Source organism: Triturus cristatus, chromosome 2_2, assembly GCF_964204655.1.
Source record: "Triturus cristatus chromosome 2_2, aTriCri1.1, whole genome shotgun sequence".
In the NCBI taxonomy this organism is placed as follows: Eukaryota; Metazoa; Chordata; class Amphibia; order Caudata; family Salamandridae; genus Triturus; species Triturus cristatus.
This window is the reverse complement of record NC_140582.1, coordinates 60,589,791-60,617,751: the sequence shown is the minus strand read 5'-3', so window position 1 is coordinate 60,617,751 and position 27,961 is coordinate 60,589,791. Positions and strand designations below refer to the sequence as shown.

Here is a 27,961-nt window from a genome sequence, read left to right as displayed (position 1 = left end):
GCTTGCACGGCTGGAATATAAACATCTTTAATGAGAGTACCTTTGAAATGCCACATATGCTGCAGCTGCACCGGCGGAAGAAGCACGAAGCCTTTGTCGGGACCTGGACTCTGTTAACATCATATAAATGCACAATACTATTTATTGACACAAGTGATTTTGCCGTTTTAATATCTGGTGAAAAACGACCAGGTCACTGAGAGATGCTCAGAGTTCCTACGTGCTTTTATACTTTCCACAAGGAATTTCGGAGGGGCAACCCAAGGGCAAACTTGTCTTTGTGGAAGATAATGAGGGCTCTTTAGATGAAAGAACTTAAAGCTTGCTGATTCTCCTGGCAGAAGTAATCACCACCAAGAAAGCAGTCTCTCCAGTCAAAAAATGTATGTCACAGGAGATCTTAGGCTAAACTGGTTTGTTCATACGCAAGGCCAAGAGCTGGTTAAAATCCCACTATGACCCACAAGATGGGGAAACATAATAAGACATGGGCGAGGGGTGGAGGTGCGTGTGGACATCCCCCACTTGGCTCCAATTTTGGAATAAACTGAAGATAGACTTCTTTAAAGACTACAATGCATCAGCAGCGCACTTCTGCACCCAGAACTTAGCTACCTCTCCAATCGCTCATCAGCTGAACATTTGCCTACAACGTTGTAAAGAGTTCTGCTGTGGTTTGGGTAGGTTTGTACTATACAAATATGACAGCACACAAATATGCAAAGAATTATGCAACTTGAAATGCCTGCATCAAGAGCTGCACATTTAACATCCTTAAGAAATGTTATATGACCAAACAACTGCACTAAGTTGTATCCCAATTTTATTAAATGTCCTCACAAAACAGTATTATCTTTGAGGATCTTTCACTCATGTGCAGCATGATAAAATCTGCTGCGAAAGTCTGTATCCAACTTCCTCTTTCCTCTAGATGGGACACTACCATGAAAGAAACTGATCTCCAGGGATCAATGATATGTGTAGAAAAGACTTCGGTTGGGAAGGCCTACAAGCGATAGGTGGTTAGATTTTTGTGTGTGTGTGTGTGTTCTAGCTGCACCTTAAGAGGCAAAGCTACTTTTGAGAAAACATAAAAGTGTTGAGAAGCTGCTCCAGCTCCTAGCATAGCGTTGCTGTAAAAGCGAGGAGGTGGACTGTCCCTGTGTATGGATTGATCGCTGTCAAGATGCATGTGTTTGACATGCGTGAAAAATAAATATGTGCTACAACTGTGGCACAGCTAAAACAGTGAGAGTTTACAGCATACCTACATGTTCACCTTCAGTCCTGTATGCTCATTAGTGTGTTTCTGCCATGGATCAAGTGAATACAGAACCAGAAATTAATTTCCCCGTGTACATATAGTTCATATGATCATACTATACTATGTGACTCGGGTGAATGTAAAAAGTCATGTTCTCCTCACTTTCTGAAATCAAAGCAGTTGTTGAGACTTCTTACCTGAACAGGAAGCGTGTTCCACAGATTTGAAGTCATGATCAATATTAACTGTGGGATATGGTTTCGATTCTGGGGTGCATTTACGAGCAGAGACTTTGGGTGGTAAGTGAACATTTTCCTCTGAAGGTAGGGCAGGCCTGCTGCAAGTATACGCAACGCAAAGGGGCTCTCAAAAGGAATCAGAGGGCTGATGAGGTCCTGTGGCTGTATATGTAGGAGTCTCCTTGGTGTACTGTGAATTAGTTGTAATCTGCGAAGCCGGTATGCCGGTGCTCAAGGTAGAGAGCATTTGTGTAGCCTAGGGGGGGGGGGGATAAGATAGCATGATGGTAATGTTACTTTAATCAAATGAAGATATCACAGAGAAAGAAGAGTCTCTTTATGATTCTCAGTTGGACATCTTGATGACTGTCTGGGGTCAGATAACCCACAAAATAGGAGAGACGAGGGACAACAATGTCTCTGACTCCCTCAATCAGACTTAATCACACTCAACAGAGACAAAGGATAACAGAAAAAAGCAAATCTTGCAATCAAGGATGCAGAAAGTGGGAAAATCAATAGATTTTATAATACTGCCCTCACACACCCGAGAGTGTCATGCTTCATCATTGGGCCGCATCATACACCAAGGTGCAGACCAACACCTTTGGTGGAGCGCAATTTTTTTAGAGAGTGAATGATGAAAAAAGTGGTGGTGAGGGTAAAGTATAAAAGACAGAAAAGGTAGAATAAACACAATTTTGTGCTATTCAAAAAGAAAGACAACAGATAGTCTCTCAAAATCAAGGGACCAAGGAAAGCAGAAAGAAATTAAAACTGTCTAGGGGTTGACTTTGGTACTTTATTCGTGTCAACCTCTGGCAGGGTTAAAATGAAACGTATGGGGTCTCTAGGGCAGGTAACGACCCTATAATCCCCCTGCTAAAACCAACATGTTTCTGCCAGCTACTCGTGTGCCCAGAAGGGTCACTCTGGCATTCGTCAGGGTGTTGGTCCCTATGTAGTACCCCTTGTCAAGTACTTATTACCTTGGGTGTTTAGGACAATATGCCCATCTCGCTCTTTTAGGAAATTCCAAGAGGAGGAACATATCTAGGAGGAAGAGGAAAACAATGGATAGTCATTCCCTCTAAACTTCGCACCCAGTGATACAATGTGGAAAACACTTGTGTGCAAGTGTTTTCCACATTGTATCACTGGGTGCGCTGGTTAATGGGCTGTAGTGTGATAACATGGTTCGCATATGATGGATGCGTGGGACATAGCATGATGTTTCATTTTTAATATGAAGTTTAGAGGGAATGACTATCCATTGTTTTCCTCTTCCTCCTAGATATGTTCCTCCTCTTGGAATTTCCTAAAAGAGCGAGATGGGCATATTGTCCTAAACACCCAAGGTAATAAGTACTTGACAAGGGGTACTACATAGGGACCAACACCCTGACGAATGCCAGAGTGACCCTTCTGGGCACACAAGTAGCTGGCAGAAACATGTTGGTTTTAGCAGGGGGATTATAGGGTCGTTACCTGCCCTAGAGACCCCATACGTTTCATTTTAACCCTGCCAGAGGTTGACACGAATAAAGTACCAAAGTCAACCCCTAGACAGTTTTAATTTCTTTCTGCTTTCCTTGGTCCCTTGATTTTGAGAGACTATCTGTTGTCTTTCTTTTTGAATAGCACAAAATTGTGTTTATTCTACCTTTTCTGTCTTTTATACTTTACCCTCACCACCACTTTTTTCATCATTCACTCTCTAAAAAAATTGCGCTCCACCAAAGGTGTTGGTCTGCACCTTGGTGTATGATGCGGCCCAATGATGAAGCATGACACTCTCGGGTGTGTGAGGGCAGTATTATAAAATCTATTGATTTTCCCACTTTCTGCATCCTTGATTGCAAGATTTGCTTTTTTCTGTTATCCTTTGTCTCTGTTGAGTGTGATTATGTCTGGGGTCAGAGCCTGAATTAATTGTCCAAATAAACCCGAGGAATCTGTAGGTGCTAAAGAGCATAGGGTGACGGGTACCATGGACTACTAAATTCTGTGCTTTGTTTGAGGAAATGATCAACAGATAAGAATTTCTGGTTTTCCTGTGTTCAATTTCAGAAGATTTCTGATCATCCAGTCCAAGATTAAATGGAGACAAGACCTGCATGCAAAGCAGTCAGGATCTAAATGGGATTAGTTTCAGCAGGATCAGAGTTTTGTCTGCATACTTATAGAAAGACAGAACAATTTGATAAAGCAGTGGCATGATGTTTCACAGAATCCTGAGGAATCATGGAGCTGCGACAAGGTGGGCAAAGGTGTCAAAGTGATCTCCGTGGAGATGGAGAGGAAGAAAAGAAAAATGGGCTAGGGCTTTGCCTTATATGCCAGTGTGACTTTAATCAAACACCTAAAACACTATTTACACACAACTGTTTGATTAAAGTCACCATTCCACCATCACCCCAAACTGTATTGGGAATTAATTGGAAGATATACTTGATGTAAAAGCCAAAGTTATATGCAATGGATACATTTATAAGATAGGTTTTAATTTGATTTTCCAGCCCCAAAAAAGTCATAGGGTGAAACACATGTTGGCTGGCAGAAGAATTTAAATGCAACTAAAGAAAAGATAGAAGTTCATAAGAATAATGGAATGATTCAAAATTGTGTTTATATAACATTGTGTGTGCTAGCAGACTTGTGTTTGTGTTCTTGATTCTGTGTTAGGGATGCAGGAATGACTTCCTTTCTCTTTTAGCACCACACCAATACAACACGTTACAGTGCTTTGTGTACTGTGTCTCAAGTGCCGAATTCCCTTAATCTCCCCCCAGTAGATAACTGGAGTGTAACAGACTGACTATGTGTAAAGGTGTAACCACCTTTGGAAGGAACTAAGACTTTATACTAATAATCAGCTTACCTCAGGACAAAGAAGTAAAGGGAGGAAGTACAGACAAAGCCTGCAGCTCGCTAACATACCAAGCTGAGGTAAAAGCTATCAGAAACAATCTTAATAGTCAACAACCACAACGGGCAACTATGCATTGGCTTGAAAAGAGAACCCACCCAGAACATGAACACCAAGTTAAGCTCCCATGAGGCATTATGAACAATGAAGTAGGAAAAATATAGGTCAACCAATTCAAAACTTCACAAGATTCAGAGATTTGTACAGGAAGTTTGATGAGCTAAACATAGAAAAGTAGACAGGGCTCAAAAATAAACATCTCGGCCCAGTGCAAGGCTTTGTCAGGCGAAATAAGGTGCTTAGTTCAACAATCTGACATTTGGGCTTTAAGGGGTCAATCTCTTCCACAGCACATCAAGAGGCAGATTTAGCAGAGGGGCGATACACAGATAAGATGATGTTCAACCCCTTAAAATAAATCGAAAGAACTCCAGTTGCTATGCTCTATTCTCCAGACATACAGGCGGAGGCCCTGGTAGTTGATATGCAGGATTTGTCTCCGACTACAAAAGGAGTCCCCTCTGAGGAGAAGGAGAACAGGGACAAGCAAAGCAGAACAAAGTACTATACCCTCCTCGGCCAGTACTGTGCGTTCAGGATCATCCACGCATAGGTTGAGATGGCTGGCGCTGCCAAAAGGACATTCTCTTAGATTAGCCACGAAACCGGAGGCACGCCATATGAAATTGAGGGACAGGAGGCCAGCGCCAGCCTGCCCCTCTTAGAACTCATGGAAAGGGAGGGAGGGAGCTGTCCTGATTTACTATCTGTAGGACGCAATATTCTGTTGCGCTGCCCCCCTAATTTGACAGATAGTAAGACGCCCTTACCTCCCATGCAGGCTAAACATGTTCCCTTGGGGTGAGCTAAAGCAGTTTTGCTGGTGGCATGGGAGAGGAAGAATGCAGCTGCTGCTGTTTGTGATGGCCTGTTTAAGCCGCAAAACATCCTGTACGGGTGCAGGCTATTGCTTGACTGCTCCATTGACTGGGATGGCTGGCGTTGCCAAATGGACATTTCCCTGGACTAACCGCAAAACCGGAGGTACTCCAGATTAAACTGAGAGGCAAGGGAGGCAAGCACCAGGGTACAAACAATACCATGCCCTTCTTGGAATCTGATAAAAGGTCAAATCTGCATTTTCTTCAAACCGACGGGAGGCAGTGGAATACGACCTAGCATGTCAAATTTGCAGAGGTCCCCATCGAGCAGGCAACTGAGTCCAATGTGCCCAGATCTGACCGGAGGATCTGCTTGGCTGCTCCTATCCACCACATATGACTGCTGCAAAGTGCCCTCTTAGTGGGCCAGAAAGCTTGGCACAGTCATAAACATAAGCTCCCACAGGTTGTGCAAACAGCATGCAAGCAGGCAGGTTTCATTTGTGGAGCAGACAGCAAGATTCCTGAGAAAACCACACTCCACATTGCTTTGATATTTTTGCATCCTGATCGGGAGGGGCCATAGGGAAGAACCCCGGGTTTGCTTTGAGTAGAAAGATGCCTGCCTGCACCATCAGACTCACCAGGGAAGGATGAGCAGAGCATACAAAAACACCCGGCCTTCAGTCAACAGCAGAACGTGACCTCACTGTTAACCGTCTGGGCAGAGGTTGGTTTGTTCTAAACAACTAAAATGGGTTTCATTAAGGTCTGGCTGAAGGAAGTACTGGCTCTGAGGCCGACTGCAACACCTATGTCAAAACACTTGCCTTTTTCCCTTTCATGGGCAAGGATAGTTCCCGCACCCCACCTGCCTTCATCAGGACAGCTGTGACCGACACCACTTCTTCCGACAAAGTCACCTTCTGGGAAGCATCTAAGCAGCTGGCTTTTTTGTTAGGTTTTTTTCTAGGGCAAAATAGTCCCCCAGCATCAGTGCTTGAAAGAGGGAGGAGGTTACCTGCCTCACTACTGCCATCATTATCATGCTGGACAATGCCAGGCATCTGCATGAAATCAAAGTATAACCAAATAATAAAAGAATTCTTTGTAAATATTTGTCTCTAGGTAGGGGATTTATAACAGACTTCAACCAGCCTCTATGCCTGGTATCCACAATGCTTTATAAGGTGCTTGGTCTTGGGAAGATTCGCCACACCATGCAAGGACTCCAAAGATGGCACTGGCAGCTCTTAAGACGATTTTGTGACAGTACATGTACAACCAGCAAAGTCTCTGGCAGAGGGAGGACCTCCCCTGGCACAGAAATGGCACTAGGAAGAGGGTATGTGGTGAGCCTACCCGCTGCTGGCGGTTCAGTCAGTACACCCACTACCACCATGGGGTTAGAGGGCACAATAATGGGGGCCTGATGGAACAAAGCTAGCATTGCCTGAAAGAAGGTTGAGATTTGTGCGGGCCAGGGGCTGAAAACTCCGGCAGGACAGGAGAAAGCTGGAGCCGGGCAACAAGGTCAGGCTCTGACAATGAGGATGTAAGCTAAACATGGTGACAGATGGAAGACCGATCAAGAATGGGAACAAGAGCACGGCTTGACGAAGACCTACGGTGTTTCTCGCACTTCTACTTGGCTTTGTCCAAGATCTTCAAGGATATGCTTCTGGATGGCGAATGGCCCAAACTAAAGGAAGCACTTTATCTATAACAGCATCAAGTTCTGCGCTCGTCCAAAAAACGTCATAACAACCTGACCTCCTGTTCATAGATAGCTATAATGTGTATAAGGCCACATTTACTGCACGACTTGGAGTTGTGCTTGGAACGCAGTCACCACAAACCCATATCATGGGTTCAGAAATAGTGATCTATTTATGTTGGAAATGGCACTGCTAAAACCCAGATTTCCTGGAAGATGACATTCTGCCGACACTGCAAAATGTGAACCTGCTGAAGAGCTACCGAAAACTTAACTGGTCACCCGGGTGGGGCTTATATGGCTCTGTTGTGTCATGTCCGGGTGGTGTCACGCCCTGATGCTGAGCCCTGCAGCACCTAAAAGAGAAGGAAAGCTGCTTTGACTTTTCCAGATGCCAGTCGGGCGTTTGAAGGAGATTCAAGCGATAAGGAATCTGCAGGCGTAAGTATCCATCAAAATTTAGCTTACATTTCCAAATCTGCTGGGCACTTCTTAACTCAGAAGGTAGTGAGAATCATAATTGACATCCAGAGATAAAACCATTGAAAGTACTCACAACTAAGAAGGCGGATATACAGTGAACTTTGATCTGACACAAACATGCTCCTCGTTGTGCCTTTTCATAGCACACTTGCATGATTTGTAATCTATGCTTCACCCATCTGAATTACCAGAGTGATCATGCCGAGAGAAGACTACACGCTCCCCCCTCTCAGGGCTTCTCATCAAGATAGGTATTGGAGCTATTATCACATTGGCATCAGAGTGCACGCCTTCCTTTTCCTGGCTTCTCACTAAGAGACCGGTGACCGTAATGTTGGGAAGAACAATTCCAAACAACCTAAGAATAAAAGAGGTAATCAAGCTGCTCCTGAACATAGAAACATCCTGAAGACCATTGGTAAACAATATGCAGAGCGTTAACCCCATCTACTGCTTTTGGCAACTCGGTTGTCTACTTTCATTTTCTTTGTAACTATCAATTATGTTTTTTTCCTTTATTTGCAATACTCTATTTTGCATTCCTTCCATAACTGTATGTGCTGCAGCTATCAGCAGGTTCTTTTATTTTAAAACTAAAAATTGTAATTCTTTTGAGCAGATTACCTTAGTTTTATAGGTTGGAACTTATTTTCCTATTAGGCAGTTTGTTTTTGCTTTCCTACTCTTTGTACCACTCTCTTCGCAGATATTTTGCCTATTACCTATGGTGGGGGTTAGTTATAGAAGGACATCCTTCCTAGCCTGCACATTTTCGATGTGTTGGAGTCAGAGTAGCAGAACAGGGTGCCAATGTCATGGCTAAGGCAAACATATCTGTATGGTGCATAGGACTCCACATGCTGCCGGTTTTCGGGGTGGCTATTACACCTTTTTTACTGTAGGGAGGTGAAAATGACAGTTAAGCGATACAGTTTTAAACAAACAAAACCATTGAAATTCACTAATTCAAGTTATCTTAAGTAACTGACCGCACCCTTACCACGTACTGCTAATTACTTCACATATTACATCACTCATTGTATTGTATTATATTGTAATTGCATTTATATAGCGCTTACTACCCCCTGATGAGGCGTCTAAGTGCTTTTTCGGCAAGTAGCACCCTACTCCGGGACCCATAAGGATTACTGTTGAATTAGTGTAGTGAAATATGAAAGTAATTTAAGTGGTGGATAGGTTAGTCAGTTATTTGGATTCGGAAGGATAGCAGAAAGATAGAAGAGGTTTGTATTTATATAGCGCTTGTTACCCCTGATGGGGTGTTGAAGCACGTTTTTTTTGGGCGAGGAGCACACTACTCCCGAAACTCATGCCATGTTCTAGGACATCACTGTTGCATCTGAAACATCAATGATGACAACATTGCATAGAGGGGCTGCGAGTTATGGTTACTTTAGTGCGCAAGTTATAGTTTCTTGAGATGACCAATGGATCTGCCCTATATGGGCACACAGCTATGGGGCTATGAAAATGTAAATCTGATACTAACTGAAAAGAAATGTAAAAGGGCACTGCTGAACCTACTACCCCAAAGCACTCCACGCCTCCTGCAATTTATAGACACTGGTATTCTTCCAATTGCTTTAGGATGTAAAATTAGTCCTCTGCTGTACTACCATATATTATGGTCCACAGAGGACTTGGCTCCATATATGCTCCCTTTGCACATCTAATGTGCACAAAAACTATAGGAAAATTCTTTGGCTAATGTTTGTCAAGGAAATGGCGTTTAAGCTCGATTTAACTGTTCTCTGGAACTCCCCTGATGATGCAGCCTCCATCCCTAGATCCATGCTAAAAGACACACGAAGATGTTTTCTATGGGAAACCTATGTGTCTTCTGTTAGGCGTAAGGAGAGTAGAACATGCACTGAGAATAATGAGAACAGACAATGACGAGAAGATCTATATCAGTGTCACAAAAGTCCTATTCTCTGCGTGGACAATTCGCAGGAAAGTCCTTGCGCTGAGACCGAACCATGATGCACTATGATTACAATGGCTACTGAAGATCTTTCACAACGAAATACCGCTTTACATCTACCATAGTTATGATTCTGTATGATAATGTTGGTATGCTTTTGCCGGTGCTATCAACTGATTGCAGCTAAGCACTTGCACTTTAAGTGATTATTATCTCCCTTTCAAATGGTTATTCGTACACCCTATTACTCGGGAATGACCATCTAGTACATCGATGAATAATTTCCCATACTGGATATGTGCTGTGAATTGCCTAATGCTAATTTCACATTGTTTACCACAATTACTTTTATATGTGGCTATGTTCTTATTATGATCTATATGGTTTTATGGATATTTTAGATATAAAATAAACTTTTTGAATGGATACTTGAGTTAACTATAACTGATGAATGATAACCTTTGTTTTTTTTCCAGTGAACATATATACAAATATATATATTTATACATATAAAAATATTGAAAAAACACAAACAGTGGTGCTCAACAGAGTAACAACGCACAAAAAACAATCAAATTCAATATGTAGACAGTTTCATATTTTCTTTATTTGCTTTTGCGATAGTCATGTAAATACAATGACTGTGTGATACACCTGAAACTTGTATCATATGAGACATCATGATGGACATCATGCTTGTGTTTCACTTCTTGATGTACATGAGTATTGGTTTTTAAAGTGATTTTAATAAAGTTAAAAAGGCTTTGTGTTTATTAATGTTTGGGGATTGTATTTATAACAATTTTTATTTGGAAGTGATGTATTGTTAGATTTTACCTTGTGCATGCTCTCTTTGGGATTCTTCACACTGTATTATTATTTATGTAGGTTTTGTTTCTATTGTATTACAACCCTGAATTACACAGTGGTGAACTAAATGCGTTGGCCGTAAAAGTTTGGATATATATGACTATCGCAAAAGCAAATTAAAGAAGATATGGAACAGTATACATATTGCATTGGACTTTTTAGCATTTTAGGGGGAAAACTTTTTATTTTTTAAATGAGAAACAAACATCAGCGTTTCGATACACATTGCAGAAGAAGTAGTACATCAGGCATCGTGGGAACAGCAGACAAAATACAGCATACAAATTATACTTTGGAAGGTCTAGGAGGAAGGGGATCTTCATTTCTGAGGACAAGGGGCGGCTGACATATGTCTCCCCGGTAGGAGTTTCACAACCCCCAAACACGGGTCCATTTCTTGGGACATCCACAGGCAACATACACCGATTTTTCCCGAAACATTGCCCAGTCCAAGTCTTTTTCCCAATCCTCCACCGTAGGCGGCAGCGGTGCTCCCCATCGCTGGGAAATGTTTCTCTTGGCGAGCATGAGCCCCAAAGTGACCCACTGTGTTAGGCAAACATTCAAATCTGTTGGCTCCCAGACATTTAGTAAGCACCTACGGGCTTCCATGCGGAGGCGCACGGATAAGACGGAGTTAATAATATCGTGAATGTTACGCCAATAGGATTGGATCTGCACACACTCCCAGACAATATGCATAAAGGTACCCAATTGGCCACAGCCTCGTTTTCAGTCCCCACCATCAGCCCTCCCCATCCACAACAGTTGTGGCCCCGTTACATATACCCTGTGTAAGAGATTTAGTTGAACAAGTCAGAGACGGCTGGTATTGCCACTAACCTGGGTGAGGAGACTGCTTCTTGCCACTCCTCATCGTCCATTCCTATGCAGTCTCTGGACCACTTTTCTCGAAGGGCCATGAGAGGGTCTGGCATGTTGTTTACAAGCTTTTTGTATATTAATGAGATAGTGCTGTCAGGAATATGGCCATCAATTACTCTATCCTCTAGCGGGGAGGAGTCAGGTGGCGTGGTCCCAGGTTTCAGATGAGTGCGTAGTGCGTGTCTAACCTGTGTGTAACGGAAGAGTTCAGAGTCAGCCAATTTGAACTGTTGTTGTAAGATGGCAAATGACTTAATGTCTGATTTGTCCCACAGATCTCCTATGCGGGAAATGCCTATGAGATCCCACTTGTTGAATCCCTTACTCCTCCACAAATCTCCCATTTGCTCAGAGTCCCATAATGGTGTTTCAAGTGTGAGCCTGCCCCCCCAACCGAGGCATTTAGTGGCAGTGTGCCAGACGTGAACAGCATGTTTGGTGGGGCCTGTTAGTGTGTAGCGCCGGGGCCTAGAGTAGAGGGCTCTATTAAAATTCCCTCCAGAATGGAGCCCTTTATCCATTCTAAAACCCGGGTCCCCAGGTTGAGTGTAGGTGCAGTGATTGATAGAAGACAAGTGGGCCGCCCAGTAGTACAGTTTGATATTGGGAAGGCTGATGCTGCCATCATACCAGTTCAGGGAACATTTACTAAGGGCGATGCGCGGTTTGCCATTCCATAGTAGATCCCGCTGGAGGCCTTCCACTTCTCTGAAATAGGACACAGGTATCGGGTCTAGAGAGTTCTGGAGGACATACAGAAACCTGGGAAGAGACATCATTTTGAAAAGGGCCGCCTTTCCCAGCAGGGAAAGGGGGAACGATTTCCATCCGTCAATATCTTTATGAAGCCTGAGCAAAGGGGGGGCGCAGATTATGGGCGTAACGAAGGGAGGGGTCCAGGGAAAGAAATATTCCCAGATATTTAAAGCCATCAGTACGTATTTATATTGGACATCCCCGCGGTGGGATCGGGGGCTCTCCCGCCACCACAAACAACAGGGATTTGCTCCAGTTTATGGAGTATCCGGAATATCTGCCAAAAATGGTGAGGATGTCAAGGATTACGATCAAGTATCGCCTCGGATAGGTTAGGTAAAGTAGTATATCGTCAGCGTAAAGGGAGATACGGTCCTCCCAATCCGCAGACCAGCGCATGCCCCGAATCATCGGGTCTCTGCGTACCCACGCTGCTAACGGTTCCAACGCCAAGGCAAATAAAAGAGGGGATAGGGGGCATCCCTGCCTGGTACCCCTACCTAACTCAAAGGTGGTCGATTTTTTATTATTGACTACAACTTGGGCCAAAGGCCTGGAGTATAATAGTTACACCCATTGTATGTAATTCGGGCCAAATCCCATTTTCTCCAACAGCGCCCACAAATATTGCCATTCGATGGTGTCAAATGCCAAGGCGGCATCTAGGGAGACTATGATTGCTGGCTCCAGACTAGAAGCTGCTGTGCCCAACACTCCATGCGCCCTGCGCAGGTTTAGTGCAGTATTGCGATGCGGAATAAAACCGGACTGATCCGGGAGAACCAGGGTCTCGACCACTGTTAGGAGCCGGTTAGCCAAGAGTTTAGCCAGAATCTTGGGTTCTGCGTTGAGTAAGGAAATAGGCCTATATGACCTGCAATCTGCTTTGGTTTTTTTTTTGAATCGCTACAATAGTGGCCGTCCTTTGGTCTAGAGGCAGAAGCCCCACGTCCCTAGAGTCCTCATACATAGCTTTCAGGTATGGGGCTAGTCTATCCGGCTTAAGTTTGGAGTACTCGATCGGCAACCCATTAGGACCCGAGGCCTTGCCCGAAGTGAGGGACCTGATCGCTGTTGCGATTTCGTCATTGGATATGTCACTCTCCAAGAAATCGCGGTCATCCACCGACAACCCGGGCAGCGCTATGTCGGCAAGCATTTGGAGGGAATCATCCTTAGAATAGGGAGCAACCGAAGAGTAGACTGTGTCAAAGTGGGTCGCAAACAGGTCCACAATGCCTTGTGGGTCCGTGATGGTCCCACCTCCTTGCCCACGGAGATCTGGCACTAGCCGGCTTGCCCAATCCTTCTTATCCAGCCAGGCCAATAATTTCCCAGCCTTGTCACCCATGTTACTCTCTGTTGATGCAGCCCTATATGTGTTTTTTTCTAAATTGTGGCCATTTGGCTCACCCTTGAGCAGCGGGTGTTTATAGTGAGTGCACAGCTGTGGCCTGCTGGTATTTTTATGCAATTGTAACATATACAAATATTCAATGATAAAAACAAAGGTAAAAGTGATGTTATTGCTAGGTATTTCTCTAATTGTATGAAATGTAAGGCCTGTACTAATTGTTCCAACTGTACCAAGATCAGAGTTCCCAACAGTACCAGAGAACACATTAGCAGAGGCAAGTTTGATAGTAACACTGAATACTGCTTTACTGCCTTATCTGCCCCGTAGGAAAGTTTACATAGGGAGTACAATTCATAGAGTTAGGAAAAGGCTGTTGGAGAATAAACGGGCAATTAGACATAATGACTAACATTGCCCGGTAGCACAGCATTTCAGGGAAATGCACTTCCAAAATGTTTGCGGTCCTTGACGCCCTTGCGCCGAATACTAGAGGTTGGCAATAGAGAACAGATTATGGATTCTAGAATCCAGATACACTGTGGACTTTGAGACACACGCACCAGTGGGCTTGAACTCAAGTGACGAATTGTCTGTTCATCTGGGGCAATGAATGTGAAATGTGAAACTTTGTGCATTTTAGTTTTAGTTTATTCGTTTGATGTTTTAGACAAGGTGGTGCCATATTACAATAAAAGGCCTGGATGAAAAAGTTATCTACCTTCAGTAAAGCTTTTTCTGGTGCAAATCCGACTGTTTTGTCTTTAGCCCAATAAGGCCTTGCAGTGAGCACTGTAAAACGTTACTTATCAGCTCATATTATGGTTGTAGGTTCAACCATTCTTGTTCAAATCACCTGTTGTGGTAAGATTTGTTAAAGTTTTGACATATATGTATCCTCCCAGCTGTATGTGGCAGCCTATGTAAAACTGTCGCTGTCTCTCCTAACCTTGACGACTGCCCTCCTCATTGCAATTACATCAGCTTATTGCAAGGGTGAACTGCAGGCACTGTAGATGGACACACCCTACACCACAAATTGGTGCTGAGAACTTGGACAGCCTTCATACCAAAATCCATCGCTCTACCAGTGTTCTTTGCTTCCCCACTCCCTTTAAGAGGAGTAGAGGTCCCGTCGGGTAGACCTCAAAAGTGCTTTAAGCTTTCGCATTAGCGCAAAGACTGCTTGTCCTTGATATCTGCCAGGCTCTAAAATTGGCCCATCCTGATGAAACCCCTTTGGCTCCCCTGCCGGCTTGCATCATCAGCAAAATCAGCGACTTAATTTACAAAGCCATCATGATCAGCACCCTCGCTTATCTTGCAGACAAGCTCACCATCTCTGGTGGTTCTCAGTCCACCTTCAACCAGGACACTATCAGACTGGAGACTAAGAAAGGTAAAACATTAAAGATACAAGGCAACAGGCCTTTTTTATTTTCACACCCAGGATCTAGAATTCCATCCCCATATCCATCAGGACTGCGCCAACACGGTTCAATTTAGCGAAGAGCTGAAGACTCACCTCTTCACAATACAATAACCTGCTACCTCTCCGATCACTCATTGACTTTATACTGGTCTTTGACCCTGTACAGCGCTCCTCTGCCTTTTGGCTAGGTTTGTGCAATGAAAATAACATACACATACATGGGCACTGGTTCATGTAGCACTACTGCCTTGTCAGAAAGGTCCAGCAGGAAGAGCACTGCACTCACTCGGTCTCAAGTTAGTATTCAGCACACTGTAAGCAATTGTTCATGCTCCGCATCTGAGGGCGCGGAAAGGAAAGATAAGAAACTGCTGTTAGGGTGCAGTGGTGGCACTTATAAGCACCGGTGTTCTGTTCTCGAGCCGTATGAAGTCAACACAGATCTGCACCACTCCACCTACTGGTGCACAGGAGTATTGCCATAAAATTCTCCAGATCTAGACTGGCGCCGGGGGGATGAGGCATTTTAAGGTGAGGAACCTGCAGGTATAAGTATATATCACAATTGGTCCTATTGTTAGTGCAAGGGTGTTTTAGGTGGGACAAATTTGCAAGCTGAACCATCCCCTTCATGCAAATGCTACAAATCCAGCGCCCTAGTTTGAGTTCCATAGATGAACTATCCGTCCTACTCAGGGTTCAGATAGGTCCAGTACACTTTAAATTAAGTAGAGCAGACAGCATATCTAGCATGAAGCACTAAACAAAGCCCCTATTCTTGAATAACTATAGCTGATGTATTTAATTTAGAACAAGTATTAACTGGGAATACAGTGGCTACGTATTCTATATAGTTATACACCAAACTAGATAAATGTTTGGCAGTTTCACATCACTTGCCTAAAATACATAATCTGCACTACAGTTAAAACTTTCTCTCTCTCCTCACCTGCAACTTAAAGGCCAGTTCCAGCTTTATCGCCCTGAGATCATCGAGTTGCTGCCGGAGAGCTGCTAGTGCATCCTGCTTCTCACACACATCTTTCTCCAGCATCTTCATAGCCAGCTCCATTTCTTGTCTCATCCCAATTTGGACTTCTAATTCTTTCTCCACATCCTGAAAAGCAGACCAGGTGATACGGATTACCATAAATCAGGAAGAACTCATTTCACAAATCAGAAAAATCTTACGAAGGACTTCAAGGCTATATTGTTTCACATAATGAATATGCATATCTCAGGATGATGACTAATACGGACAAAGCTTGTTATTCAAGTCCTATGGCACGCTTTTGACAACTGCTTCAGACTGTTACAAGACATTCAGAGTTGTCACAAAACGCATGAGGAAAAGCAATGTAAACAACAGTGGTACCAAGGAATGTGCTATAATGTACTAAGATCCTCCCACCTTTGAAGTAGCCTCTTTACCAACTCCCAGATCCACTGGACTTAAAGTGTACAGTTAACTCCTACCACAATGCTACAGAAACTCACAGCCACCCTGTTCTATCTACTAAGTGCATTAAAAGCCACAACTCATTCCACCTTCTTCACATCCTCCAAAACACAGTATTTAGCATAACAAGATAGAAAAAATTTGTGTCGCAACAATATCTTCAAATCTTTAAAGCCAATGCCACCCTTCAACCCATAATTCCTTGAGTATCCTTCACATTTGAGTATCTCCCGTCCTACTATCTTGCCTTCACCACATGAATTTGATATTTGATGCCACCTGTTTTTGCCTTCTAAAATAATGTAATTTGAAGTTACATTTTGTGCAATTGTCAGATTCATAATTACTTTCTACCCTTGACAGACAAGTTACTTACCTTCGGTAACACCTTATCTGGTAGAGACATGATCTAGCCGTAGATTTCTTACCTTTGAACTTTCATGCGTCAGGCTAGATCCGGAAGATTTTGTTTATATCAGTACCGCTGCAAGCCGATAGGTGGCGTCGGTCGACCCAGCGTAACGTTGTAGGCGTCCGGCTCGTCGCGACGTCCGCGTCATCTATAAAGGAGCCATTCCGGCGCACTGACATCAGTACTTTTCATGACTTTCCATGCCAGAAGCAATGAGCCATGAAGTGACTGACCATGGTGCGTCAAAAACACAACTAGGGCCCTGAAGGGAAATAGCACTGCCCCTAAAAGTAATCTACAGTGCAAGGAGGATGGGTGGGTCAGTAAGGAATCTATGGCTAGATCATGTCTCTACCAGATAAGGTGTTACTGAAGGTAAGTAACTTGTCCATCTGATAGAGACATCTAGCCGCAGTATCCTTACCTTTGAACAGATACCCAAGCAATACCATCCCCAGGTGGGACTGCGGAAAACTTCAAACCAAAAGGTCCTGCAAGACAAAACGGCCAAAAGGTGCAGAGATGCTCACGTACCCGCCTGGCAGATATCACGAACCAGAAGCCCACACTTAGGAGCCATGGTTACTGCCTTTGCCCTGGTAGAATGGTCCCCAAGGCCTTCAGGAGGCTGTTTCTTTGCCAAGGCGGAATAATTTTATGCAGAGGATGACCCAGCGTGAAATGGTCTTCTTCTGCACAGCACATCCCTTCTTTGCTCCAACGTACCCTACAAAGAGTTGGTCATCACCCAGAACTTTTTAGTGCGATGAAGATAGAACGATAAAGCTCTTTTTGGGTCCAGACGGTGGAGACGCTCCTCTTCCTTGGAAGGATGCGGAGGTGCACAGAAGGTGGGTAAGGTAACGGACTGTCCCAGATGGAAAGGTGTTACTACCTTAGGCAGAAAAGATACCCTAGTGCGGAGCACTACTTTGACCGGAAAGACGGTCAGGTAAGGAGGCTGAGATGACAGAGCCTGAAATTCGCTCACCCGCCTGGCAGAAGTTACTGCCACTAAAAAGGCTGTTTCAATAGTGAGCAACAGGAGGGGGCAATTGTGCAGTGGTTCAAACCGTGCACACTTCAAGAAGGTGAGAACCAAATTAAGGTCCCAATGGGGCATATTAAAAGGTGAAGGGGGAGGGGGGGGACAATCTCTGTACAAGAGGTGATTTAAAAAGTGATAGTTGATCTGGCATCACACAGGTCCTCATACCAGTCCAGGTCTTGATCTGGTTGCGGAATGTTTAAGGAATCCTGCTGCCCCTCCCAATCATCCTCATCCATTCCTGGCCCCTCAGAATAGGGCAGGGTGAACGGCATGGAGCCGAACAGCTCCGTCGGCACTGGTGGAGCGACGGTGGAGGCCCAAACGGATCCGTGTTGTCTGGAACAACAAAAGGGGAGTCACCGGTGACGCCAAAGATTCTGGCGTCTGAAGCAGTGCCGAGGAAAGTCGCAGAGGTACGACCAGCACCGGTTTGGAACCATGAATGAGCCAGAGGCGCGGAACCCATAGGATCTCCTACTGCTGAACCTGTGGGGCTCAAAAGGAGCGCCGGCAGTGTCAGGCAGCCCAAATATGGCACAAATGGTGTCATAAAACTCTTAATTGGGTGGGGGTCGCTGCTGGCGCCGGAATGGAAGAGAAAAGCAAGCCGACCCAGGCACCAGCTCCACAGAGCAGGGCCTCAAATGCCAAAGCTCCTCCGTCTTGTCACGTGATGGATGGAATGAAGTTGAAGCGTGCTTCAAATTCCTGTGCTTTTAATGGAGCTTCTTACCTGACCACGATAACTGACTGGGAGAAAGACTTCGGACCCCCCCCCCGGAGCGACGCTTGGACCTTCCTCTCGACCGGGAGCTCGATCAAGGAGGAGACCTCTGTGGTGATGTACGCCGAGCCGCAATTAGCTTTAGAGACCGCTCACTAAATGCCTTCGCCGCCATGGCATAGTAATCCGAGCACGATTTTGTGTTGTGGTCACACTCCAGGCACCAAAGACACACCAGATGGGTGTCCGTGACCAACATGGTGCGGTTACAAGCGCCGCACGCTTGAACCGAGAGGTCTTCTTGGACATACCTACACACCAAAAGGACTCTAGAATAAATTTATTTTTTTTTTTTTTAAAGTCTGTCAAAAAGTGACAGGCAGCAGCTCTCCACACTGGCTGGCGCAGAAGGAAAAAACTGAAGTCAATGCGCCGGGGTGGCGCCTATATAGACAACACGGATGTCAGACGCATACGACGGCACGCGGAGTCGACGGACGCCACCTATCGGCACGCAGGTGTACTGCTATCAAAAATCTTCAGAATCCAACCTTCTAACCTATGTCCTGCACTCAAATTCTTGTCATAATCTGAGTGCATTTTGCGGACCTTGAAATTGTGCTTCGATCACTTCAAGATCAACCACCTTCTTTCCCCTCACTGTCAAAGAAGACAGATTTAATACAGCCATTACCATGATACATTGTATAACCCTAAAATGACTCACCCACATTGTGGAATGTTCTACTGACCAGGATGACAACAATATTTAATTCACCACAATCTTCCATGGCAAATGGTTTGTAAATGCCAATTGCATGCACTTTTCGATCACCCTATTTACATTCTCAAGTAACTTTTACTATAACTGTAAAATGTAGTCACACTTTTCCTCTTTTCAACTATCCATCAAGTACTTTTTTTTCCCAAGTAAAACTCTATCCTAATACAAATGAAATTAGACAAGGAATATTCATCTTTGTAAAATACACTTTAGGAAAATCAGTTGCTCTCCTTATTAGACTTTCGTCTACAAATTCTACATCTGCCCACTTAAGAGTAATGATCAAAAACATGAAAACGAAACTGAAACTGCTTCTATCATCTAAGATTTCTATCAGTCCAATGGAATATCACTATGCTGCAAGGCTCATCTTAACACCCATCAGGATCAAGTGCATGTACATGTCCAGCATAATTGGTTGCTACTGCTGCACACATGACACACTGACTGCCATCTGCACCTGTGTCAATCTCAGAAAAAAACAACTCTTGCAGCTTCCTTTTTAATTACGATGCGGCCTCGACTGCCTTCATGACCCAAACTTAGCAATCTTGCTCTTAACAGCCTGTGGAAACAGGTATTTTCTTGTCACTCTAGAATCTCATACTCAACCTCCACCCAATTATTTTATACACCTTCATGCTGCCACCATCATGGCCTGACACATCCACTATATAGCTCTGAATGTCTGAAGGTTATGCAATCTCCCTCACCTCATTTTTCTATTCTTCTCCCTAATGGCAACCTGACCACCTTCTGCCAGTACCTTCCCAACCCAGTGTTCCTTCTGTATACTATGTTACCTCTTCTTTCATCTTATTATGAACCACTCATGAAACACAGTCAAGCTACCCTCCTACTGAAAATACACACTACCAAGAAACTGAAGCTGGAGGTAGGTTAAGGGGGGACTACCTGTCCACGACTCGGTTTCATCACAAGGGGTGGGAGGTGGTGGTGGAGTAAGGTGGAGGAGGATGCCCCATGACTTCACCACAGTTATTTAGCGCGTGGTACAGCCCCGCTGCGCGGGCCGCTGGAGGCTGCCTAAGGAGGACTACCTGTCCCGGGACTCAGTTTCATCATGAAGGGCAGGAGGAGGAGGATGCCCCAGGACTTCATCAGCGCCATATAGTGCGTTTTACACCCCCTCTGCGCTGGACGTGCCCGGGCAAACCCCATGCCAAGGGCTGGTCTGTCCTGCGCCCATCAGCGTCAGAAAGAGCCAGACCAGGACCACCCCCCTTGGCTCTGCCAATAACACCGGACCTCATGCACCAGTACGTATTCCAATATTCTTAGAAAGTTGGCATTTTCTTACTTTAATCATTCTGTGCCTCTGCCTGCCCCTAGGATACACGTCTGGGTTGGGCTCTGTGAATTCCCTCCAGACAGTTACAGAAAAAATGAGCCTAGGTGTGCTCTGCATATCCTAATGGCCCATCACCAGGCTAATGGGTCTTCCTGAGCTAGAGTGATGGGAGGAGTTGACACTTGCAGCTGAATAGGGCTGTGCCTGTTCCCACACAAACAGCTGCATACCCCCCTGTAGTGTGTGTGGAGTCAGGGCCAGGAAGGGCAGGGTCTTGTGCACTGCAAAGACCTTTCTTTGAAGTCTCCCTACTGCAACGGCTAAAATGGGTATAAGTACTGGACCTCTGACACCATGTACTCAGAACACTTCAGGACTGAGGACATAATGCCAGAAATTACAGCTGTTGTGCTGCCAGGAGGGACTCCCTCTTTGCTGCTTGCTTTGCTGTGCTGGCCTGCTGCTTCTCTCCAGGGAATGAGAGGGCTGGACTTTGCTCTCTATATCCTGACCCTCGACGCTTCATTGACAACTCTGCCAGTGGAACCAGCGCTTTGCCTCGCATCGTCCCCAGACGTCAGCAGCTCAATGACTTTGCAATGCCTCGAGCAACCAACGCCTCACTTGTTACAGTGACACCTCACCTCTGTTGTGCAAAGCACAGTCTCTGAGTGCCAACGTTCCAATGACCCGCACAACAGTAGGAACAGACATCACACCGGCCTACGAGACGCCTCTTCTCCCTGGCGCAGTGCAACATCGCGGTTTCTCAAAGTGTGCAAGGTACTGTACTAGGGGTATGACCCTGGAGATGGCCCGCACTCCATCGCAGTCTGTCTTAACTTGTGGATTCAACTCCTAAAAGCACACCAAGATAGCCATGACCACAGCTATTGTGTTTCTAAGCGCTATAACTGCATTAAATCTTGAAAAATTCATATCTTGACTAGTTTATGTTGGATGTTTGTCATTTTACTTAGATAAATATTGGCTATTTTTCTAAACTGGTGTGGAGTACATTTGTGGTGGTGTCACTGTGTGTGTGTGTGCACAAATGCTTTACACAGTGCCTCTTTAGTTTAGCCTGACTGCTCTGAGCCAAGCTATCGGAGGGTGAGCACAGGTAAACTTAATGTGTACTACACTTACCCTGACTAGAGTGTGGGTCCCTCCTTGGACAGGGTGCAAATCACTGCCAAATAGAGAGCCCATTTCTAACAGAGGCAATAAACCAGAAGCCCTGTAAAGAACTGAAAATGATGTTTTCTTTTATATAACAGGCAAACATTCCTCACTAGCAACATTTTTAATTTGTTATGCATTCCCTCCATCACCTCCGTGACACCCCTAGTTCGCTTACCAGAAATCTGTACTGACTTCTGCAAAAAACGTAACGTGGCTAGGGCAAGCACAATGATTACTGCAGTATGAGCATGGCAAAACAAGTGCACCACCTGCTTAAATGCTTCCATTTCATGCCATGACGAACTCAAAGAGGAGCCCTCTGTCATTGCCGCAAACTTGGAGCACTGAGCACCATGTATTCAACAACGTGATGCTACAATCAACCTGCCTCCAAATTGCTGTTATTGGTCCAATCCTCTGGAGGTGGATGTGACCAATGACAACACTTGAATTGCCTTTCACCCCCTCCTTCTTTCTCCATAAATGAACGGCAAAGGTTGTGTCAGATTTGCTAGTTCCACCCTGCTTTAGTGACAACATGAGCAGAGAAAGGCTGTGGGTGGAACCATTGAAATCTTACCCTACCCGCCTGTGACATAAGAAATGGTGAGGTGAAAAGCAGGTTTGGACATTGGTCCCTACTACAGGCTCAGACTGGGCTTATGAGCCCCTTGCCCAGAGGGGTTTTAAAATGCTGCACTTTTGTGCTGCCTGCACTGGTGCCTTGCATTACGGATCAGAGGACTGAACACATTTCATCTATAGATTAAAGCACACATGCGCAGTTGAGTCGATCATATTGGCTGCACTGGCTAGTTACCATTAAACAGTACAGAAGTCTAGTCAGTCTTTTATGAGCCTCTGCACTGTTTAATGAAATGAAGGGCTGAGACAGGGTGGGCACAGACACCTATGTTTAAGACATCTCCTTTGTATTAGGATGCACTGTAGTGGGTGACTATATTCAGGTCACTCCAAAAGACTAGCTAAAGAAAAAAAATATTCTTTATGTGGTAGGCTCTGATATCTTTTATTGGACTAGCAAAAAAAGGAACAACTATAGTATAGTCTATTCACTTTCAACAACACACAATATCCTCTTGTGGATACATTAACAGTGACGAAGAGCGACGTTAAAAGAGTTGGACCCTGTTTGTCACCAACTGAATAGAAACTCTTTTTATTAGAAAGGAAACTAGGAGAAGCCCATTTGATTTTTAGAAAAAGATTCATCTATTGACTAACAAGCACTGCAGGTGCATTTTTTAACCAATAGAGACCTTCTATTGTTGAGTCAATCTACATTTCAACCTACAAAAAAAGTGTCTTGGTAAACAATCCTGAAAAATAAAGCTCCCAACCGAGTCATTTAAAGGCAGTCTGAAGGGATGCAGTACTGCATGTGCAGATCTATAATAATTCAATAAATATGCAATTCGGCCTGTAGAAAACAGACTGCAATATTCAAATTAATTGTGCAAGAACATAATGCATTAAAAATCATTTATGTATTATTTAAGACTCACTGTGTTTAACAGTGATATAGATATATACAGATACTGTTCATGTTAATACAGTGAAAAACATCTGCAGATGCCTCTGAACTGTTTTTAACAATTCATGTACTTCTGATTTTCAATTTAATTTATGAATTTGTGCACTGTTGTAAGCACTCACTACTACATCAACTTGGATGGCAATTTAACTTGTTTTACCAGTGCTCTTAATGACATAAGGTTTTAAACGATGTCAACATTTCTACACCTATAATGTACACATACTAAATTTTCATAGTATTATGACTGAACTGCTAGTGGTCCGTGTTGTACAATATTTGAAGTCTTTTTAATCACTATGCAAGTATTTTACTTCCGTATCCGATCTTTTATTGCATCATTAAGACTCACTATATATATCTAAAAGAATGTTATTGTTGCACTCACAGGGATGGTGGCCTGCCGGAGTCAGCAGACCACCATTTCTGTGACTACTTTTTAAATAAAGTAGTTTTTTTGTTGAAATGCAGCCATTTTCCTTAAAGGAAAACAGTATGCATTTCAAAAACAAAAATGAAAAGGTTTCTTTCTGTGGGATCATTTCCTACTCTGATTTTTTTTTTGCCACCTCCATTCACAAAGGGGAAGGAGTCCCTTGGGGATCCCTTCCAGTTTGTGAAGGGTACACCACCAATTTGAAACTGGTGTTAATCTGCGGTTGTTTTGCGACCGCATTCCCGGTTGCAAAACATTCATACATACCAGTGTGACTCGCTATTAGGAAGGGACGCCCTTTAAATGCCCCACCCTAATAGCGACTCACAAACCTGATTTTGCGAGTCGGTAATAGGCTACCGACTCAAAAAATAGGGTTGATACATAGGAAAATGCATTTTACCGGTCGCAAACGGCCCGATTGTCCGTTTAAGACGGGTAAAATGCGCCCTACATCTGGCCCTAGGTGCATTTTCAATACATTAATGCAATATTACCATATCCGGCGAAAATCCTTGAAAAAACAGTGAGCAAGACACTGTCCTGCTTTCTGGAGGAGAACCACCTGCTTGACAGTGACCAGTTTGGCTTTCGTCCTGGCCATGGAACTGAGACGGCTCTGACTACCATGCTCGACAACCTTCGAATGCGTGCCGACAATGGGAATGCCATGATCTTAGTGCTTCTCGACATGTCGGCCGCGTTCAACACGGTGAGCCACCCAGTTCTAGTGGAGAGACTAAAGCTGATAGGTGTTAAAGGCAGGGCGCTGCAATGGCTTCAATCCTACCTAGAAGGTAGACAGCAGGTAGTCACCTTAACACCTTTCTCCTCCAGCAGGTCTCCAGTTTTGCACGGGGTGCCGCAGGGATCTGCGATTAGTCCCATTCTTTTTAAAATCTATTTGCGGCCCCTGTTCCCTCTAATTAAAGCTTTTGGAGTCAGCCTGGTGAATTATGCTGACGACACGCAGCTGGCCTTTTCCTTAGAAGGGGATGACGCATTGTCTATGGATTTATTCCAGCAATGTATGCAGCAGACCACGGACTGGCTCAGAAGGAACTCTTTACAGTTCAATAGTGGAAAAACGGAGGTAGTCTTCTGCTCGCCATCCAGGATACCTAATCATCTTCCCTCTGAGTTCAGACTTACTCCAGAGGAAGAACCTCTGATTCCGGTCAGCAAGGTACGCAATCTCGGGGTGATTATTGATGATGACCTCCAGATGGTATCCCAGGCTAATAAGACTGCTAACGTTTGCTTTGCCCTTCTACGTCTGCTACGCAGCATTCTACCCTTACTTCCTAGGGAGTCGCGAGCTACGGTGGTACGCAGTACGGTGCTAAGCAGGCTGAACTATTGCAATTCCCTATATTTGGGGGCCCCGCAGTATATCTTCCAGGGATTGCAAAGGATCCAGTCAGCTGCAGCCAAATTAGTTCTTGATAGGCAACGCAGCTCCTCGGCTACTGGAGCACTGAGGGACCTACATTGGCTACCTGTCAAGGAAAGGGTCTCCTTTAAGTCCCTGTGTCTGGTTTTCAGAGCAGTGCATGGACTGGGTCCAGTCCCCCTACAGGCAAAGTTTGCTCGTCATCAACCCATCAGGCAGCTCCGTTCATCCACAGCTGGTCTATTGGTAGTCCCGAGATTTAAACGCTCCAGGGTGGGCGGAAGGACTTTCAGCATAGTGGTTTCTGGCATGTGGAATAAACTCCCTCAGAATCTGAGGCAATGCAATTCCCTGCTCGAATTTCGCAAGGGGCTTAAAATCTGGCTGTATCCCAAAGTCTAAACCTGCGCCCTTCCCTTGATTCTCCCACTGTCCCCTGGTATGTTTCTCCAGTCTAAAGCGCCAGGATGCCCGTAGGGCGACAGTTGCGCTATATAAGTTTCACATCAATCAATCAATCAATATGCCATTACACACTTAAACTGTATATTGCATGCTGATACAGAAAGTATTGTACATTTCACTAATAGGCATTCACACCAATGCACTTCCCCCAAATGGTGTTGAAATTACTCAATTGAATACATGCTTCATTCTAGATATATTTAGCCTTTTCCTTCAATTTTATTGTGGGTAATGGTGTCATTTTGATGTGGTAAATAACCCTCACGTTTTGCAATCACTGCTGAAAACGTGTACCATTTCCAAAGTATTATGGCTTCTAACAAAGATTTACAACAAGAATCCTTCATCTAATGTCTCCAAGCTTTGCATGTTCTTACCAGTCTTAGTTGGGTTTCCTCTTTCAGATGTTTCCTTGCTTCACTCACTGCGCTTCCATTTCCTGTTCTGTCGGGCTTCGTTGCCTTAAGGAGAGAAAAACAGAAATGCAATTAGGTTTCTTAGTACAGAGTGTAAATATTATAATACACTGAACAAAATAAAAATGAATTTAGAGATCATCAATTGTATCCCAGAGACGGCCGTAGAGAATAACTTTTGCTTCCTAAATTTCAAACTGAACAAGTCATTGCTATTAAATACAATTCATCATACAAATGCAATTGTAGCCATTGAATGAACAGAAACTCTATGGATACAATTAAAATGCAGTACAATGCCATACATTACTTTAAGTGCAAAGTGCTACCCCAATGGGCTCAACACCTAGAAAGTCCAAGAGCTCAATTGGTGAGAGGTCATCAAGCCCCTTGCTCTGTAATAGTCAAAAATAATTATTTTAATTACACTAAGTTGACGCTATAGTGTTCACTGCTTACAATAAACAGCGCTTGCAAAAAGCCAATTGATCTGGGATTAATGTGGTAATGCATGCAGGCTACTAGAGAAGTAGCCAGCAGGAGAGGACAGCGGGGGCTATAATTGTAAAGTAGCACCTCATGAAGTTCAATGCAAGCACTTGAGTGGAGGTGGTAGAATAGATCCAGATAGTCAACTTCATTAAGTGAGAGAGGAATACTGGCCTGAACCTACACATGATTGACAAAAGTCTCAAGCCAATGGCTGAAAGAGGCAGAACAAAAACCCACTTTGCATGTACTGTATGCCATAGGTGTGTCTGACAGCAGCACTTTCAAAGCCCAGATCTCATAAGTAGAAATATGGGCAAGCCCTCACCTCCCCCTTAGCTAGTAAATATTGAAGAACAATCAAGACACAGACTAGGTGCACTCTTTGAAACTGCAAAATTTCAGTAGAAGGGACCTGTGACCACATCTCATCAGTCAATAGGGAGGTGCAGCTTGTACCCAACGCTTCCTGTAGTGCAAATGTCAATACAACATTCACTTTGTATCGAGATGCATTGAAGCAGATAATTTTCGGATCATTTATCAAATTGGGTCACTCCAAAAGACTATAATTTTAAAAATGTACCCATCTTTGTCATGACAGTGATGACCAAGGGGCCACCACCATGGCCAGAAAGGATTATACAAGTAGGTTTAGTTAACAGTCATGAGGGCCTCACAGAAGTTCATAGATCCTCTAAGAAAGACTGTTTTGCAACCAGCGTCAGACTGCCACCAATGCAAAGACTACTTGCTTAATCAAAAGAAGATGCACGTATTCTGTGTAGTCTGTGTAACAACAGTAAAGAAAAAGTTACTTACCAACTTTTTCAACAGTGCCTCTGTTTACCGAAATGTTGTGCAGGCAACTCTGCGTCAACATTGTTCTGCGCCGGACGTGACGTGCTAGGAGTGCGGGTCTCAGTTGTTTTCATATTTGTCCATGCTAAAATTGAATCAATCATGACCAGTGTGCAGATCTCTAAAATTGAACCTTATTATGTGAAGGGGAGGGGGTAGGGTTGATGAGGAATCTGCTGTTAGAGTCTCTACTAAAAACGTTACTAAAGGGAAGGAAGTGACTTGTACTTCTGATGGAGACTTCAAACTGCAGATTCCTCACATCAATGATGTAGAGAGACGCGAAGCAGCGGAGTCAAAGGCTGCCAGCGCTCTGTGTTGCATTCTGCACGTCCCATCGTATGGAATTACTTTTCCTGCCTTTGCCCACGACTCACTTCAGACCACCCCAGCTTCCGGGCCTCCAGGTGCTCAGAGCACATCTGTGTGCACCTGTGCTCCCTGGGGTGTTCTGGTACCGTTATTTGACTGAGCTGAGGAGAAGTGGAGGAGAAAATCAGGGCGCTAAGGGGCGAATTTGGCTGGTTAGGAGGTTGCAGGCAGCAGCATTACTGCTAGCGTTAGGCTCTGGTATTGTGGAATGCCAGTTAGGAGCATGAGGAAGCGACCAGTCTAGGTACAGGTAGAGCTTGTGTCCCTGGACCAGGCTGTCCCTGCATTGCCG

The 27,961-nt window shown here is 44.4% G+C and overlaps 1 protein-coding gene across 4 annotated transcripts in view; it reads right to left on the bottom strand.

Annotated features, from left to right (window-relative positions):
* The window catches only part of RUFY3 (RUN and FYVE domain containing 3), a 355,495-nt gene that overhangs the window by 90,421 nt on the left and 237,113 nt on the right, over window positions 1-27,961 (bottom strand). For all 4 annotated transcript variants that reach the window (XM_085640989.1, XM_085640990.1, XM_085640991.1 and 1 more), the window contains 2 exons: window positions 25,909-25,992; window positions 15,705-15,872 (listed from right to left, as the gene is read on the bottom strand). In XM_085640989.1, coding sequence (XP_085497115.1) covers window positions 15,705-15,872; window positions 25,909-25,992 — 252 coding nt within the window. The remainder of the gene's footprint in view (window positions 1-15,704; window positions 15,873-25,908; window positions 25,993-27,961) is intronic.